This window comes from Aythya marila, assembly GCF_965140915.1.
Source record: "Aythya marila genome assembly, chromosome: 9".
In the NCBI taxonomy this organism is placed as follows: Eukaryota; Metazoa; Chordata; class Aves; order Anseriformes; family Anatidae; genus Aythya; species Aythya marila.
Genome location: NC_139050.1, coordinates 12,319,697 through 12,338,558, shown reverse-complemented (window position 1 = coordinate 12,338,558; position 18,862 = coordinate 12,319,697). Strand labels below are relative to the sequence as shown.

The window sequence follows — 18,862 nt, the reverse complement described above, 5'->3', positions numbered from 1 at the left end:
GGCTGCTCCCTGCCTGCAGCTGAGCATGGGGGAAGGAGACATGAGTGAAATGCAGTGGCAGCCCTCGTTTTGCTCCACCATTCCTTCCACACAGTCAGAAGTCCTCCCAGCCCTTATCATGTTGGTTGTGATGAAGGGTTTGACTGGCAGAAAGGCAGCCAAAATCCTCCTTATAAACACAGGCCTGTTGACCCTAGAGCTTTGCCACCTCAATACCTGAGTGCTGTGCACATTACCTGCCCACAGCCCCCCAGAGCAGACACCATTCCCCTTTAGGCTCCAGAGACACACGGGAGCTTTTCCATCCTTGCTCCAGCAGTTTTTGGGGAACTCAGCCATTCAAGAGCTCAGAAGTGGAGGTTGGGAAGTCTCAGGAGCTGATCTGTGGCTGCAGCAGGCAAAAGTTTGTGGCCTGGCTTTCTTGGAATCACGAAGGCACGCGTGATGGCAGTTGGCAACTTTTAACCCAAATCCCCCCTCACCCACAAGGCAGAGTGCGGGGACTTTGTTGCACCCCCTCTGAAATAAGAGGCTGGGCACTGTGACCAGCAGGGTCCCAGCTGGAGCTGACCATCTTTCCTGCAAACCCCAATTTTCCAGGCATGGCTGCACTGAAGCTGTTCAGACAAGAGACCTGGTTTCTGCTCACCCTGCTGCCAGGAACACCCCAGGGACTGCCAGGTGGCAGAGCAGGAGCCGTGCTGGTGGCAGGACATGGGGGTCAGGCTGCAGAGTCTGTCTCAATGTGACTCACCCTGTGGGTTTTTACAGAAATCACCTCTCTGCTCTTGCTCAGACCCCCCCTCGCCCAGGGAATGGCAAACAGGGTGACCCACTGCTCTCAACCCACACGTATCCTTTTTCTTTTTTGCTGCACCCAGCCTAGGAGTGGGAGGGAGGAGGCTAGGCAGCCATGGCTGTGCACGGCCGGCACAGCAAGGTGCTCCCCTCTGAGCTGAACAAGGTGTGCCCTGAGAGAGAAGACAGTTCCTCCGTGCACCCCATGAAGATGAGTGACTTCGAGGTGGTCCCCAACCTGCAGCAGAGCAGCAGCAGCATCTCACGGAGCAGACGGAAGGCACATTTTCCCTCTGGGAACAACGAGAAGGCAAGTTCAGCAGCTGCTGGAAGAGGTGGGAGTTGGCCACATGTGGTAGAAGAGCGTTACTGGGTTATCCTGGGACACATCAGTGGGGGAATCTCGGGGTAGGGGTAGATGTCAATAAGAGATCACTTGAGTTTTGGGGATAGGACAGAAAAAAAACAAATGTCTGAGATACATCTGCATGTCCAGCATTTGAATCTCCTCTCCTTGGAGTACACCTGGCTTAGTCCTTGCAGAGAATGATGGAGCTTTCTTCCTTCGCAGCAAAAAAAGCTCCAAATATGCTCCAAGCACCACTGTATCTGGTCCCTGGGGTAACTTCTGGCCCTTTCCAGAAACACTGACCTCTTGCTGCTCTTCCTCAGGAAAATCTCATCTCATGGATTCCTGAAAACATCCGGAAGAAAGAGTGTGTGCACTTCGTGGAAAGTTCCCAGACATCAGATTCTGGGTAAGTCAGTCCCTCCTTCCCCTCTCCTGCCAGGGGAGCGAAAGGGACATTTGGTGACAATTGTACAGCACCAGAAAATCTTACCTTTCTGCCAAGGGAACTGGTATCCAGGGAATTCACAAATTCCTTTTGATATGTTTCTTTATCCTGCTGTGTATCACTGCATGGCTGATACCTAGTTTCCCAGTGAGTAACCTTTCTGATGCTTTCCCATGCTGTCACTTCTTTCCATATTTCATCCAGAGCAACTCTAGTATTTCTGTCATAAACCTCTATAGATGGAAATACCAATCTTTGCTAAGTTTTCCCCTAGAAAAAGCCCTTGTTTATTCACAAGTTCTGAGCTGGAAGACAGGTTGGGTGGGTGGTGCTGGTGCCTGTGGTGTTCCTAATCAAAATGCAAACACCTCATGCCTAGATGTGGCAGGTAGGCCACCTGGGCTTTGTTTTTTGGGGTTAGCTTGTTTTCTACAAAGTTGTTGGTGTTCCCTCTCAGGAGGACTGTGTGTGAGTGCGGCTATCTCAGGGAACAGCACCTGGAAGATGCTGTCAAAACTCCCCTCTTCCTGGGGAAGGAATGGGACCCCAGAAGGCACATCCAGGAAATGCCAACAGATGCCTTTGGGGACATCCACTTTGCAGGCCTGGGACAGAAGATGGGAAAGGTGATCTGTTTTTCCCCTCTGTTGTGCACTGGGTTTCAGAGTTCAAATCTTGCCATAGCAGATGAAATGCAAGTACTTCCCTCCTGAACGAGAGGTTAGGGAAGCATAGAAGTGCCCCAAGGGCAACACTGAGAGAGACAGGTGGATAAGACAGCATCCCTCCTCTCTACCCACCCTTGTACCTTTTCTGAAACCATAAGACTGGTCTTCATGCTATGAGGCCCATGCTTCAAGGCATTGCTGTTGCCTGTCCTTATCCTTAGGCAAGTCTTGGGGATTCACATTTCCAGGGAAGTGACTGGGAACAGGGTTACGCACCAAGAACTGGGGCAGCAGCAACAGAACTCCTCTGGGAAATGACGTGGGAAGCCCCTGGTTCTTTGCTGGGATGTGAGAAATCATGGTGGAGGTACCCCTTCCCCCAGCCCTGTTCTTTTTACCCAAAACACATGTATGCTCTTTTGCAGTACGTGCGTGTCTCCTCTGATACTCCTCCACGGGTCATCTACCACCTCATGACACAGCACTGGGGCCTTGATGCACCCAACCTGCTCATCTCGGTTACTGGTGGAGCCAAAAACTTCATCATGAAGCCAAGGCTAAAGAACATCTTCCGGCAAGGGCTAGTCAAAGTGGCCCAGACCACTGGTAAGAGATGTAGAGTTTTTTTCCTGAGACTGCAGCAGGAGAGGGACCTGCCATTGAGCCATGCCAGGCCCAGTGAGTTTGGCTGCTGTGGAGACACTGAGCTGGCCTGGAAGGCCTGTTAGGGCCCTGTCTGAGCTACCACCCAACAGGGATGGACTGTTGTTGCTCAGCTGCTGCAAACAGACTTATAGGGAGTGAGACTGAGAGATGCAGCACTGTGCAGAAGGTGTCTCCTGTGCTGCCAGGTCTTGATGAAGTGGGCAGAGAGAACATCTCCTAGGGGATGGAGCCTCTCTGAGAGCCAAGTGCTCCTGCAGCCATATAGCGAGGTGCTAGGAGGTCGCTGTGACAGAGCCTCTCCCTTCCCAAGTCCCTCTCTGACCCCCAGGGGCCTGGATCATCACAGGGGGGTCCCATGCTGGTGTGATGAAACAGGTGGGAGAGGCAGTGCGAGACTTCATCCTCAACTGCAGCTACAAGGAGGCCGAGATTGTCACCATTGGCATAGCCACCTGGGGGACTGTGTACAACCGGGACAGCCTCATCTGCCCCATGGTGAGCCAGGCAGAGTTGGAAATGCATTTGCTTTGCTTACATCTGGGCTGCTGGGGAAGTTCTACCCAAGGACCATTACGGGAACGGGTGCTTCAAGAGGTGGCTGTGGCTGGTAGCCCAGGTAAAAACCCAGCCAGACCAAGAGTGATGGTTTCAGGGTGATGTTTTCAGAGAAGTCCCTCTGCCCTACCCAGTGTCTTGCATAGGAGCTGTGCTTCTCCTGGGAGGACCCTTGTGGGTGTGTGGGAGCAGCCTGGGAGGGCAGGTAAAGCAGAGACAGAAGAGCATGAGGCGAGACTGCTGTGAGGACTGCAGAGATGGCAGGAGTGACTTCAGCCTGTCTGCCCCTGCATGCTCTCCAACTCACACAGAGGTTGCTTTGGGCGTCTGGTGTGCCTCCTCAGCCCCGTCAGGCTTTGCCCAGAGCCTCTCCTTCTGCATCTTGCAGGGTGGCTTTCCAGCTGAGTATGTCCTAGATGAGGAGAACCAAGGAAGCCTCTCGTGCCTGGACAGCAACCACTCCCACTTCATCCTAGTGGACGATGGGACCCATGGGAGGTACGGAGTGGAAATCCCCCTGAGGACCCGGCTGGAGAAGTTCATTTCGGAGCAGACCAAGGTGAAAGGAGGTAACAGCAACACAAGGAAGCCTGAGGCAGGGGAGGACAAAAGGCTTGATGGGTCATCCGTTGGTAAGCAGTGCCCATCTTGGCCTCAGGGGAGAGAGGAGGCCTTGGCTTCCCTGTAGGATCCAGACAAGGGCTTGAGAACATGCCTATGATAAATGCAGAACATGGTTCCTGCCAGGTACCTCAGTGACATGAATCAAGGGGCCTTTTTCTGCCTCAGGCCAACCTTTCCCAGCAGCATGACTGCCAGGAGATTGTTTCTCCTCTCCCCTGAAGCCTGGCAGTGCTCCAACCTTGCATTTTACACCCCACAGCTCAGTGGGGACCCAGCTCAGCTGCTTGGAGGGGCTGCCCCACAGGATGGTGACCCCAGGCTCTGCTTCCCTGCAGGCGTTGCCATCAAGATCCCCATTGTTTGTGTGGTGCTGGAAGGAGGCCCTGGGACACTTGATGTAAGGAACTGCCCCTGCCCTCTCCCAGGAGAGCTGAGAGGGGGTAGTGGTGGGATGGAGCAGGATTGGGAAAGCCTGTTAAGTTGGTGGCCAGGGTCAAGGGCAGCAGGTCTGCTCCTTGCCTGGGGTGCTGCTCTCCCAGCATTGGTGGGAACATGGTTGTCACAGGTGAAATGCAGCAGAATAGGGATGCTGCACTGTATCAGTGGAAGGATTCAGGATCAGTGGGGGTTTGGTGGCCTCCGCATGATATTAGGACCAGTCTCCCTGCTTGGTTGCAGACCATCTACAATGCCATCACCAATGGGACACCCTGTGTGGTTGTAGAAGGGTCTGGGCGTGTGGCAGATGTCATTGCGCAGGTGGCCAACCTGCCTGTGCCCAAGATAACCATCGCCTTGATCCGGAAGAAGCTCAGTGTGCTTTTCCACGACACCTATGAGCTCTTCACCGAGGGCAAGCTGGTGGAGTGGACCAAGAAGGTGAGCCTGTTGCAGGCAGGCAGCTCCTTTCTCTGAGCATGTGGAGATGAAAGGGGTCCCCAGGCATGCTTTCCTGTGAGCAGCAAGGCTCCCAGTGGGAAGTTTAAGGCTCAGGTCCTACTGAACATCCATCTACTCCCAGCCATACTCAGCATTGTCCTGGTGGACACCCCAGGGCTCAGGCTCTGCCCCTCCACTGCCTGCTCACTTTGGGCAGAGAAGGACCGTGTGGCACCAACCCCAGCTGGGCTGGGAGACAGCACAGGGGACCTGCAGGAGACCCAGAGGGAGCAAGGGAGCAAGCTCCAAGCAGGGCAGGGGTTCACAGGGGGCTGCTGGAAGTAGCAGGAAGGAGATGTTGCTGCTGACTGCCTGCCCGTGGCTTTCCTTGTAGATCCAAGACATAGTGCGGAGCCAGCATCTCCTGACCATTTTCAGAGAGGGCAAATATGGCCAGCAGGATGTGGATGTGGCCATCCTCCAGGCCCTGTTCAAAGGTGAGGGGAAGGTAGCTGCTTGGGGGCATGGGAGAGGTGAATAGGATGGGGGTCACAAGTTGCCTCCTGCAGCTGCTTGGCTTGTGGAATCACCAGAGGGCTCCTCAAAACTTGTGATGATGAACTGATCAGGAGGATATTTCTCCCAAAGAACCAAGTCTCCAAGTGGACTGTCAAGGGGGTAAATGACCCTCTGTTCTAATGCATGCACTTTACATGCAGCATCCCAAAACCAAGATCACTTTGGTCGTGAGAACTGGGACCACCAGCTGAAGTTAGCTGTGGCCTGGAACAGGGTAGACATTGCTCGGAGTGAGATCTTCACAGACAACCATGAGTGGAAGGTAAGGCAGTACCTGTGCTGTTTGTCTGCTTCGTGGCTGCCATTGGAGGCAGAGCTGGGGAGCTGGGGGGAGATCGAGGGCAAGGGTTAGGACATTTCTCCCCATTCCTGACCACGCACAAACCTGCCTGGACCTTACTGTAAGACTTGTCAGGCTTAGTTTGTCAGCTTGAGGGCAGTTCATGTTGAGAGTACTTTTCACCTCTGCTTTGCCTAGGGAGGGTTTTTGAGGGCATTTATCTTGGGTCCTAAACTTCCATTACATTGTCAGGGGCTCTTAATCCGTCTTGTCCTTCCAAAATGCAGAGGCAGGCACAACCTGCAATTCACTGCTTTTAAAGGTCCTATTTGCCCTATAATTTTTTACAAAGGATGTTGGTATTTCATTTAGCAGCACTGGGATCCTTCAGCTGAGCGCTTGTGCACAGGGTGGGGGGAACAAGCTGTCGAGGCCTTGCTTGTTTGTATGGTGCATCCTCATGAGCTGGTGAAAGAGGGTCTGTTGTGGCTCTACCCCATACCCCCACCGAGCAGCCAAGGAAGCAGAGGGCTTCACTGCCAGGGGAGAAAGCATACTGACCTACAAGTGTGTCTCTGGGGATGTCCTGCAAATCCCAGTGCCTCCTTTCCCCTTTCCCTCCCAGATGCTATGTCAATCCCAGAAACTCCTTGAGTGCTTTCAGATAAAATCTTCCCCCCACCTGATCAAGGCCTTGCTCTGAGGCCATGGTTTCTCTCACCTCTGCCTCTGGTCTGCCAGCCTACAGATCTCCACCCTGTGATGGCAGCTGCCCTGATCTCAAACAAGCCAGAGTTTGTGAAGCTGTTCCTGGAACAGGGAGTACGTCTCAAGGAGTTTGTCACCTGGGACACCCTCATTTACCTCTACAACAACATGGCATCGTCCTGCCTGTTCCACAGCAAGCTTCAGAAGGTCCTGCTGGAGGAGACAGAGAACACATCTGGCTCCAAAATGCCAAGAATCCAACTGCACCATGTCTCCCAGGTGCTGCGGGAGCTCCTGGGCCACTCCACACAGCCACTCTACCCCAAGCCCAAGCACGTTGAGCGGCCCCGGCTCTCCATCCCTGTCCCGCACATCAAGCTGAATGTACGCATCTCCAGGTTACGTGGTGGTGGGGTTGCATTAGAGAGGGGGACACTGGCTCAAGAAACAGTTCTGCAAGTTGCAGCTGGATCACTGTCCCTTTGCCCACTCAAGAGTCCCACTTAAAATCCCTTAAAGCCCTTCCTACACGCGCAGCACCATGTGGCTGTGACTCCGTTGGGCAGGACCCAGCAGGGTGGAGGACAGAGAGGCTCCTCATGTGCTAGACAGGCTGGCCATATCCCCACACAGTTCTGGCCCTAGAAAAAGTGGCATTTCCTGGATGATTACAGCCCTGTTCACCCTTCTGTCTGAAGAAAAGGCCTTCTATGGCTGGTGGAGGCAGGCACGCGGGTTCAGGGAGGGCTTTGTGTTGAGGGGCTGTCTGCTCTCTGCAGTCTCTTGGCAGGTGAACGCGTCTGACCATTGCGTCCCTCCCAGGTCCACGGGTCAAGCCTCCGGTCCCTCTACAAGCGCTCTTCTGGCCGAGTCACCTTCAGCATGGACCCAGTCCGTGACCTGCTCATTTGGGCTGTGGTCCAGAACCGCCAGGAACTGGCAGAAATCATCTGGGCCCAGGTATCGCAGCCCAAACCTGTCAGTCCCAGCTGTAGGGCTCAGATGGAGCCAAGACTCCCAAGCCCAAAAGGCAAGGTTACACCTGATGGGATTCAGGCAAGCAGGTGTCACAGGTCCATGGCAGTGCCCAAGCCACAGCCATACGGGAGCCATCCCACAAGCCTGTGGCAGCCCTCCTAGCCAGTGGACACTCGGTGTTCACTTGATGACATTTGATGATGTTCTGGGCCAGAAGTGTGCTCTTAACAAAGGCTAAGATAGGGTTCAGCACACTGCAAGGGGGACCCGAGAGCATGGAGCTGGGGGTAGAGAAGGCTTCCAGCATCTCTGTGCAAGAGGTGTTGTAGCTGGCTGCCAGATGGAAAAACATGAGCATGCCACAGTTGTGGAACATGTCTTCCTCACAGCCATGGAGTCACAAACATCCCATCACCTGTGGCTTCCTATTACAAGAGCAGGAATGTCCCCAGATTCCCCGTGGCAGTTAGTTATCCGCTGCCCCTGCAACTAGAGGGAAAGACAGCTCAGCCCTTGTCGTAGCAAGTTGTCCTTTCTGAGCAGTGCTCAGCTTGGGGCATTCCTTTTCCATCCTGTGGGAACCCCAAAGGACTTGTCAGGTCTGCCATGGACTTGTAGGAGTCTCAGAGTCCCACACCCTCTCTGGCCTCTTCTGCTCCAGAGCCAGGACTGCATGGCGGCTGCTCTGGCCTGCAGCAAAATCCTAAAGGAGCTCGCCAAGGAGGAGGAAGACACTGACACCACTGATGAAATGCTGGCCCTGGCTGAGCAGTACGAGAACAAGGCGATTGGTGAGTGGGAAGGGGACAACCAGAACAACTCTCATATCCCGTTGTGCTGGCTAGCTTGCCTCATGTTGTGTCTAAGGGGTGGTAGGTGGGGTGGATGGTGCCAAACAGGGCTGTGCTTGTTGTGGTTGGGGTCATGGTGCCATGAGGGCTGTGCCCTGAGTGGTGGCAGGAGTGCAGAGGGAGGCCATGGGGAAATGCCCAGATCCTGCTGTGAAATACTCCTTGGTGCTCCCCCTGCTGAGCACCGAAGCTGGCCCCAGAGTTCAGCCTTGCTTCCCTGGTCCCCCAGGTGTGTTCACAGACTGCTATCGCAAGGATGAAGAGAGGGCCCAGAAGCTCCTCATCCGTGTCTCCGAGGCCTGGGGGAAGACAACCTGTCTGCAGTTGGCACTGGAGGCCAAAAACATGAATTTTGTGGCCCACGGAGGTGTCCAAGTGGGTTCCCAGTGGTGATGCTTGGGGGTGGTGGTGGAGTGGGTGAGGGGGGAGTAAGCAGCATGTCCCCTGCCCCAGATTCAGGGTGCCTTGTTTGCAGAGGTAGGGCTCAGACGGAGGGACTGTGCCCTCCAGTTGGTGGCTGAGCACCCTGCCTCCCCCAGCGGCCTGTGCCAGGGTCTGTGCTGGGCCTGCCCGTCTCCTCCCTGCTCCTGGGGAAATCGATCATTCCTGATCCTCCTGGGGGACAGACTCGGGCTCTGTCTGTTGGGTGGGCTAGATGAACGTCTCAAGAATTGGCCAGAAGGTAGAGGCGGCTCCTGTAACCACTGCTCCTCTTCTCCTCACAGGCCTTTCTGACAAAAGTCTGGTGGGGGAAGCTGTGCATTGACAATGGGCTTTGGCGGGTGATTGCGTGCATGCTCTTCTTCCCACTTCTCTACACCAGCCTCATCACCTTCAGGTACATCGTGCAGCTGAGAGTATGCATGCATGGAGGCAGGATTCTCCTTCAGCCTCATCCTTCAACTGGCTTGCCCTCTGGCCCTGTGCCGCACAGGACAGGAGCCTTTCCTTCATGCAACCACCCAACACGTGCCCAAAAGCACCCTTTGCACACCCGTGTGCCAGAGCCTTCAGCCTCACCTTGCAATGCCTGCAGGTCCCCTTGGGGTGGCTGCAGTGATCCCAGGGACCAGCTGGGAGGGTCTGACTGTTGTGCACAGGCTGGGAGAAGCTGTTTGTGACATCTCCCTGGGCAGCACATGGTTTGGAGAGCTGATCCACCAGCAAGGCCCCTTGCTAGCTCTAGCTGGCGAGCACTATTATCCACACGGCCTGGTCAGAGCAGCGCCCCTCACCTGCATTGCTAGCAGGCAAACCTCAGGCAGCTGAGCCATGCTTTTGTCCTTGCTCCCCCCAGGGAGAAGAAGCTGCAGCCCATGAACTGCCTGACACGTTTCCGGGCCTTCTTCACAGCACCTGTGGTCATCTTCCACATGAACATTCTCTCTTACTTTACCTTCCTCCTGCTCTTCGCCTACGTCCTGATGGTTGACTTCCAGCCGTTACCATCCTGGTGGGAGTACCTCATCTACTTCTGGCTCTTCTCCTTGGTGTGCGAGGAGACGCGCCAGGTATGGGGCGGGCAGAGCAGAGGTTGGGAGGAGGTGAGATGGTCCAGGCTGCCAGAGACACCCTTCTGGGTGCTCCTGGAAGGTCCCGTCTAGCTTGTGTTCCCGTGCTACCTCTTACATCACCATCCATTTGGAGAGGTCCTGGCAGAAGGAACGGCCAGATCGCCCTGTCTCTGTCTCACCAGCTACCTCTGGCCTGGCCCTTGGTACTCGCAGAAAGGCACACTGGTTTGAGTCAAAAACATCAGGAGATGGAGGGACCACTTCCTTCCTTGGGCATTTATTCCCAGAACTATTTCCACACTTTGTTTCACTATTTTTTTTTCCTTTCTTTCAGTTTTTGCTTCATCTCTGTGCCTTTCCTCAACAGACTAAAGAGCCCCCTGTCTCAGGTATCTCTCCCCATGCTCCTCCATGCCCATGTAGAATACCCTGTAGATTCAGGTTAACTTCAGGTAAGCAAGGAAGTCCGGTGATGGCTAGCAGATCTGTGCCACCCCTCCCTTTTACATGGCAGCTGAGTATCTTACAAGATCTTCACTGACATACTAACCCCTCTTCTCTTCCCAACAGCTGTTGTATGACCCAGATGGGCTTGGGGTCCTGAAAATGGCTTCCCTTTACTTCAAGGACTTCTGGAATAAGTTGGATGTTTGTGCCATCGTGGTTTTTATCACTGGGCTGACTTGCAGGTGAGATGTAGAGCCATTTACCTTGCAGTGCATGGGCTCAAGTCACAACTGTAGTCTGCAACTGGCCCTAAACTAGTCTGAGAATTGTGCACTTTTTTTTTTTTTTTAATTGCAGTTTCTTCTTCAAAAGACCAGTGAAGATTTTTGTAATCATGTGATTAATTCCAACCAATTTACTTCTGTTTTCAACTGTTTTTAGGAGAGATGTTTTTCATGCTGCAACTCTCAACCAGCAATCTAGGGAAGATCACTGCAATAGCAGAAATGTAATGCTGTGAGATCAGAAAAAAAAACAACACACTGGTATCACTGAGCTGTTTCCTTTCCTCTCTTCTGTGCCCAGGCTCATTCCATCAACTTTATATCCCGGACGCATCATACTGTCATTGGCTTTTATTATTTTCTGCCTGCGTCTGATGCATATTTTCACAGTCAGTAGAACGCTGGGGCCCAAGATCATCATTGTGAAGCGCATGGTGAGAGCACCTCTCCACCCTGTCAGGCCTGGCTTCCAGCTAGAGCAGCTGGAGACCTGCAGGGCACGTGCCACCCACGTTGTGCTGTCCTGGAGGGTCGTTTGCTCCAGGATGCAATTTTGCTTCATCCATGTCTTTGCAGATGAAGGATGTCTTCTTCTTCCTCTTCCTGCTAGCAGTGTGGGTGGTGTCCTTTGGGGTTGCCAAGCAGGCCATCCTGATCCACAATGAGGAGCGTGTGGAGTGGCTTTTCCGTGGTGTAGTCTACCACTCCTACCTGACCATCTTTGGACAGATTCCTTCCTACATCGATGGTAAGGGACAGCAGCCTGTAAAATTGTGTGGCACATGCAGGATGGTTTGTTACAAGGCTGAGGGGTGCCAAGCTCATGCAACAGTCTGCTAGCCCATGGAAGCCCTGCACAGGACTCCTCTTCAAGCCACAGCCATGGCAGGGGGGTTGGAACTAGATAATCTTTAAGGTCCTCTGCAACCCAAGCCATTCTATGATGCACAATGAGCTTGGAAACACTCAGTATGCACCAGTTGCTCAAATCTCTGCCATACTCTAAGCCACCTTGATGCTGGCAGTTGTCAGGGAGCACAACATGCTCCTTGCAACACTGCGAGGTTTGGCTGCAGTTAAGTAGTGCCATGCACTCTTGCAGGGGTGAACTTCAACATTGATCAGTGCAGCCCCAATGGGACTGACCCCTACAAGCCCAAGTGCCCAGAGACCAATGAGGACAACAAGAAACCCATCTTCCCAGAGTGGCTGACGGTCATCTTACTGTGCCTGTACCTGCTCTTCACCAACATCCTCCTCCTTAACCTCCTCATCGCCATGTTCAAGTGAGTCTGACCTGGATCTGTGGTCCTGACAGTGAATCAAGCTGGTTTTATTGCAGGCTTGGCCAGGGCCAGGGCACTATGTGCTGAGAAAGTGTGAGGAGAGGCCTTGTGTGAACACAGACCAGACCTCAGGGATGCTTTTGTGGGGAAGGGGGGGGGTTATAGACATGGTAGAAGCAGAGGTTGTAGGCCGGGTCTGTTCAGAGAGACAAGTAGAAGCCAGGGCACCACACGGCTGAGGCGTGCCTCCTTGCCCTCATTTCACAGCCAACTGTGTTCTGTCCCCAGCTACACGTTCCAGCAGGTCCAGGCACACACAGACCAGATCTGGAAGTTCCAGAGGCACGACCTGATTGAGGAATACCACGGCCGCCCGCCCGCACCTCCGCCGTTCATCCTCCTCAACCACCTGCAGCTCCTGGTCCGGCGAGTCCTGCTGTGCAGGCCAGCCACACGCCACAAGCAGCTCAGTGAGGAACAGCTCCCTTCCCTTCCTTTGCTCCCTCCCCGGGGCATGAGGTTTGGCGTCTGTGTTGTGGTATTGGAGCTTGGGATGCCTCGGGATATGAGAGCATTGCCATCCCCTTCCCCTGGCAGAAGAGAAGCTGGAGAAGAATGAAGAAGCTGCCCTGCTCTCCTGGGAGATGTACCTGAAGGAGAACTACCTGCAGCACCAGCAGTGCCAGGAGAAGCAGAACACAGAGCAGAAAATCAAAGACATTGCACAGAGGTACTGACACTGCTGAGACAGGGACATCCCATCCTCGACTGTCCTGGGCAGGAGGGAATTGGGATTGGTGCTCTGGGACCTCAGGGAGCTGTTGCTACACTCCTTGCTGTGTATGCAGGCAATGGGAGAGTGCTCATAGGAATCTGTCCTGTGGAGGTGGCTGCACCCACATGGAGTGGGCTGCTGAGCACCTACAGCAGGCACTAGTCCTAAGGGGGTTTTTCTCTGCACTGTCGCTCCAGAGTTGATGTGCTGGCAGAGCTGCTGGACTTGGATCGGGTGAAGAGGACAGGTCTGGTGGAGCAGAGATTGATCGCTCTAGAAGACCAGGTGAGGCAAAAACGGAACAACTGCCTTGGAAAGCCTCGCTTGGTAGGGTTTTCCAAGGGGGTGAGTCAACTGAACCACAGCATAAGAGAAAGTTCCTCTGAATCAATCCCCTTTTGAAACAGCTTGAGTTTTCTTGCCAAAGCAATAGCTTCAAAGAGGAACAGGCATATAGGAAATACATGCCTTTCTGTTCTGTTTGTCTCCAAAATTAAAAGGATGAAAATGGGCTGATGGGAGGTTGTGGGATGAGCCCCTGCACTGGTCATCCAGCCTCCTCATTGGCTTGAGAGAGCCCTACAGGCCCTCTGGCAATGGGGGGCTCTCAGCCTCCTCCCTGTGAAGCTGTTCCACACCACGCATGTGCACTGCCAGCCCAGGGGTTGGGCTGCAGACCAGCACCCCTCCAACTCGGCTCAAGCAAGGACTGAAGCCCAGGGCTGAGCTTAAGTGGGCTCTTGAGCCCATGGGTGTGGGTGCAGAGCTCGAGAGGAGGCTAGTCAGGGCTGCTGGGGCCTGTTAGTTCTCTTAGGGCCAGAAGCATCTTCTTTTTCCATTGACCCAAAATCAGGAAAGATTTTGCAACTCTATTTTTTCTTCTTTTTTTTTTTTTTTTTTTTTAATCTCCATCTAATTTGCGGAGAGGGAAACAAGATGGTGTATTGGGAACTGGGGGACTCTGATTAGGTGCTGCATGTCCCTCCCCAGGCACATTGGTCCTGGGCTACCTGAGGAACGGGACACAAGCCATGAGCCTACAATGAGACAACACAGAGACTCCTATGTATTTTGGGGGAGAAAAAATATAAGTGCAGCAGAGTCCCACCACTCTCCTGGGTGGTTTCTAAAGGAAAGAGGAGTGGGTGGCACTGGGAGGACAATGCCCACATGCTGGGGCCATGCAGAAGGGGCTGACCCTCTCCTGTCCCATGCAGGTTCATCAGAGTGCCAAAGCCTTGAGGTGGATTATGCAGGCCCTGCAGGGCAATGGCTTCACTTCAGAGGAGGACATGCCACCCTTGGGTAAATACAGCTGGCTACACCGCAGCAGCACTGGGGAAATTCCAGGGCCTGCCCTGGGGCCAGTCCTAGCCTCCAGGCTGGAGCCCTCCCTGGAGCCCATGGCTGAGGCTTTTCATGCAGCATGGCACAGAGGAGGCTCCTGCCCCTCCTCATCTTGCCTGAAGGGATGCCGAGGGGCCAGACCCACTGGGAGCATCAGCAGATCTTGTCCTGTACAGACTCAGCCACCCTCCTGGCTGAGCCACAGCCCTCAGCACCAGTCCTGCTGAGGCTCAGCACCCTGCTCTGCAGAGTCTCACCATCTCTGTCTACCTTGCAGCCTCCAGCAGAACCTCAGACGTGAAGGAGCTGGACCTGGAGGAGAAACCTGAAGAGAAGCAGCCCCCATACCATGTGCTTAGTCGAAACCTCATCTACCCAGGGTCTCACACCATCCGCTTCCCCGTGCCGGATGAGAAGGTGCCCTGGGAGGTAAGAGCTGTGGCCAGAGAGCAGTGCAAGAGGAGGGGACCGTGGGCTGCTCCCATGGGTGGAGGAGGACAGGAGGTAGGAAGGGGAACAGAACTATCATTTCAACCCAGAGAGAGAAGAATTAAGCTTGGGAGCTGCTATACTCTGTCAGGATTCAGCACCCCAGGGCTGGGTGTCTACTTGGCGGAGGGTCTAACCATGGCTGGAGATGCTTCCCTGGGAAAATGCTGTGGCTGTGCTCAGTAAAACAAGACTGGGTCTCACTTGGGGATGTCCAGAGGTTTTTGAGATGGGAAGGCCCATCTGGGCTGTCCCCTCTCCAGGGTCCCACAGGGCAGCCATACTGGGCATGACAGCTCCAGTGAGATTCTGTGTCTGGGTGAACAGCTCCTCTAAGGCCCTCTGAGGGACAAGAAGAGGGAAGTGAATGTTGTTCCTGCTGGGATTGTGGTAGGGTTTCTTGGGGTGCTTGGATGGGAGACAGAAGGAGCAGACACCTGCCTCCTCGCTTTCTGAATCAGGAATGTAGGTCAGGGACAGGATCTAGTGCTGGCTTCCATGAGGGCACAAGTGAGGTCCCAAGCCTCCAACCAAGACACAGAGCTCAGCCCCAGAGCCCTTCCTGCCTGGGCGAGTGATACCATGAGCTGGGCGGAGGAAAGAACTGTGAGAGAAAATGTGCTCAGGGCTCCCAGTCCTTGCCGGCCACCAGAGCAGGATGCAAGTGGGGTCTGACACGGCCACATGCTCTGCAGGTGGACTTCCAGCTGTATGACCCTCCTGCCTACTCAGCCGACCACAAGGACACAGCTGTGCAGGACCCATTCAACCTGTGAGTGTCCCTGGGGGGTTCCCTCCACATCCAGCCCTTCGTCCCTGCTCTGTCCCCCCATGTGGCAGCCCTCACTGTCGAACTGCTTCCTGCCCCCAGCTCCTTAGAGTCTCTCCTGAAGATAAACTACAATGCCATGGACGGGCTGATTGACCGGCAGAGCTTCCATGGCCTCTACGCCGTGCAGGATGGACTGCCACTGTGAGTGCACCCACCGTGGGGTAGATGGGTGGGGTGGGAGCAGTGGGGATAGGCACCTCTGAGAAGCACCACCCACACCAGAAGCTGCTGTCACGGCTGTGTGAGCCAGGAGAGCTGCAATCCTTTTGGCAGCTAAGAGTGGGGCATGGAAATGGCACGCATAGCCCCTGGGGTGTGTCTTCCTCTGGGTTATACTCCCCCCAAAACAAACAAACAATCAAAACCAGCACCCCAGAACACACAAAATGCAATGGTGGGGAATTTGGGAATAGGGTCTAGGGCTTTGACCAGCTCCGTGGTGTAATCCTCCATGCCTGCTTGCTGTTTCCTGCCAGGAATCCCATGGGCAGGACAGGTCTGCGAGGCCGCGGGAGGCTGCACAGCTTTGGGCCCAACCATGCCCTGCACCCAGTTGTAACTCGGTGAGTGTCACGAATGGGGAAGGAGGCACGAAGCCCTCTCAGAGAGGCCAGGATGTCTGGCAAAACCTATTCAAAGCAGGAGCCTTCTGCATGCTGGGAAAGGGGGAGCTGGGTATGGCTTGCAGAATAACATGGACCTGTCTCTCACAGCTGGAGGAGGAACTTGGATGGGTCCATTATCAGGAAGAGCCTGAAGAAGATGCTGGAAGTGCTGGTGGCCCAGTACCCCCTGTCAGATGTCTGGGCTCTGCCTGGGGTAAGTGGAGGTGGCCTAGGAGGCTCTGAGGCAACCTGGTCCAGCCAAGTCCCAGGAGCTCTGCAGGCCCTGAAATGCCCTGTGCAAAAAGGAGAAACACAGATGGGTTTAGGAGGAAGAAGAGGGAGGCACCACTGCTGGTTGCCCCACTCCAGCAGAGCTTGTGGCAACTTCTGCGGTGGTGGCAACTGTGAGATGTGCTGAGCTGGTGGTGGCGAGGGAGGCTGGGCTGGGCTACGAAATCTGTTTTGGTGCAGGGGTCGCTGGAGCCAGGCGAGACACTGCCACTGAAACTCAAGTGGATCATGCGCTGGGAGTTCTGGCCCCAGTTCCAGAACCTGCTGAAGCAAGGCACCGAGGTATGAAGCACACGGAGGAGATACGAGGCAGTGCCCCACAGCCTCTGGGGCCTCTCAGTGCCCTTGGAGCAGTGCTTATGGCTCTGCTAATGCAGCAATCCTTCACTGTGCACAGATACACAAAGGGTACCTTGATGACCCCCGCAACACAGACAATGCCTGGGTTGAGACTGTTGCTGTCAGCATACACTTTGACAGTCAGAACGATGTGCAGATGAAGCGGCTGAATTCGGTAAGAGCCTCTTGCCTCCGTGGCTCCCTGACCTGGCTCTCAGCAGGCATGGGGCAGGTGAGACCCAGGCAAGGCAGACATCCCTCTGAATCCCTTTGGCTCCAGACCCAGATCTCACCATCATCAGGAGCAGGTTTCTCCAGCTGCAGGTAGTGGAGGAGGAGCACGGAGCTGCAGATGGGGTGGCAGCACAACAGGGGCCCCAAAAACAGAGGGTGGGAGTCTGGGGGCGTGTTGCTGCTGAGCACAGCTGATGCTGCTCCTTACCCCCAGCACACACGTGATGTCTCTCCTCCTCTTCCAGTTCCTCCAGGGCTGTGACCCAGAGCTGTGCGTCCGCTGGCAGGTGCTGGACAGGAGGATGCCCCTGTACGCCAACCACAAGCTGCTCCTGTACAAGGTCTCGACCCTCCTTGGTGCCTACTACTGAATCCTCAAGCACAAGCTGACTCCTGCAGCCCCAGGTTGGGCCCTGCTGCTATGCCCCAGCTCATCTGTGAGGCCGTGGGAAGCTGCTGGAGCCTGGGCAGCTGCTGCAGCACCCACAGTCACCACTGCGGCTGAAATCCCACAGCCACCAGCTCATCCTTCTCTGTCCTTCAGAGAGGCTGTGTTCAGCCCCTGCTTGTCACTCACTGCTTCCACATCAGCCCCAGTGCCAGCCCAGGGCTCGGACCAGGCAGAACCACGGGGCCATCCCTGCAAGGTGTTCCTTCTCTCAGCCCCTCCCTGCTGTCTGCTTTGCTGTGGGCACTGGGGACTTGCCTGCCCCCCTTCCTCTCCACACCCATCGGGCAGTCCTGCTCCCTGCTCACCCTCTGGGCTCCAGCAGCCCCATCAGCATCACTCCTGGAGAACTGCTGCAGGGAAGGCTTGGGGTCTTTTGCATCTGACTGTCCTGCAGGCTGCTACCATGACAGATGTCCCCTTGTCTCCACTTAGACACCGTCTTGAGCTGTGATCCAGCACTTTGAAAGGTGCCAGCAGCTCTTGGCTTATATACCCACGGCTTTATACTCCTGCACAGGTCCTCCCCTACAGCTCTTACGTGATCCCGTGCGTGTATGCTGAGCAACACATTGCAGCTGATCTTCTTCCCTCTGCGGGAGCCAAGGCAGCAGCTAAATGACACCTGCCTCCCCCGTCCCCTCGTGCACATGGGCAGCCAGGGCAGCTCGCTGCTCCGTGGCCTCGTGGGCAGGTAGGGAAGCGAGTGAGGACACTTGTACCCATCACAGACAGCTCTGGTCTTGAGAAGTCCTTCAGTCACCTTTGCTGTTGCCTGCCATAGGAAGGATGAGGCACAGCAGAGAGGTTTCCCAGGGCCTCTTGATAGTCCACAACAGCCCAGGGAGGGTGCTGCTCAGGGAGGGATTCCAGCTGCCCTCCCCTCGCCCAGTGCACCAGACACCAGCCAGCCAGCCAGAGCTGTCCTTCCCCACTGGTGGCCATCACAGCACAAGGGCAGTCTCACCAGTAAATGCACTGGGGCTGGGACAGGGGGCTGGAGTGGCAATTTAGTCAACCCTCAATAAACCATGTATTAAAGGCTGGTGGTTTGTCATGGCTCTTTAAACACGGGCTGTTCCCGGGGACCATGCTGAGGAACACATTTCCAGGATGAGCCCGGTTTGAGCGTTCCCACCCCAAGTCTTACTGCACAAATCCAATTCACTCGCAGACTCGCCCACAACGCTGGCCACATGGATGTCTCGTCACGGTTGGAATAAAAAAGAGGAGCTGTTGGGAGGCAAGCTGTGTGCCGAGGCTGCAACATAGCCTGCTCAGTATCTGCCCCTGGTGTCCCTCCACCACCGAGAGTGGGAGAAGGGACTCATGGCTGAGCACCAAATAGTGGAGGGAAGAAGGTCCACCTGCCTCACCCCCTGCAGGACTGGGGGCACCTTTGGGATCCCCTCACTACTTCTGCCCCTTACAGGGATAGTCAGTGGCTCCAGCTCCCACAGCCGGGCTGTTAAAGCAAACTCTTCGCTTCCCTTAAAACACAAAGTCATCTCTAAATCCCTGCTTTGGCAAAACCCTTGGAAACGTGACTTGTGCCAGCTCATGGACCAGATGGTAAAAGAACTCCAGG

General features: G+C 54.9%; 1 protein-coding gene across 1 annotated transcript; it reads left to right on the top strand.

Annotated features, from left to right (window-relative positions):
- Positions 1-913: 913 nt before the first annotated feature.
- On the top strand, positions 914-17,197 carry TRPM2 (transient receptor potential cation channel subfamily M member 2; the record flags this gene model as incomplete). The annotated part of the gene is made up of 32 exons (XM_082767766.1): positions 914-1,108; positions 1,471-1,556; positions 2,053-2,221; positions 2,689-2,869; positions 3,258-3,424; positions 3,873-4,053; positions 4,444-4,505; positions 4,787-4,987; positions 5,382-5,484; positions 5,707-5,828; positions 6,588-6,938; positions 7,377-7,514; positions 8,194-8,323; positions 8,613-8,758; positions 9,109-9,221; positions 9,681-9,894; positions 10,468-10,586; positions 10,930-11,062; positions 11,205-11,376; positions 11,731-11,914; positions 12,203-12,384; positions 12,512-12,644; positions 12,887-12,974; positions 13,907-13,994; positions 14,314-14,465; positions 15,221-15,297; positions 15,397-15,498; positions 15,834-15,920; positions 16,071-16,176; positions 16,434-16,535; positions 16,651-16,767; positions 17,072-17,197. 32 exons carry the CDS (start codon positions 914-916, stop codon positions 17,195-17,197), a joined length of 4,527 nt encoding a protein of 1,508 aa, XP_082623892.1.
- Between the last annotated feature and the right edge of the window lie 1,665 nt (positions 17,198-18,862).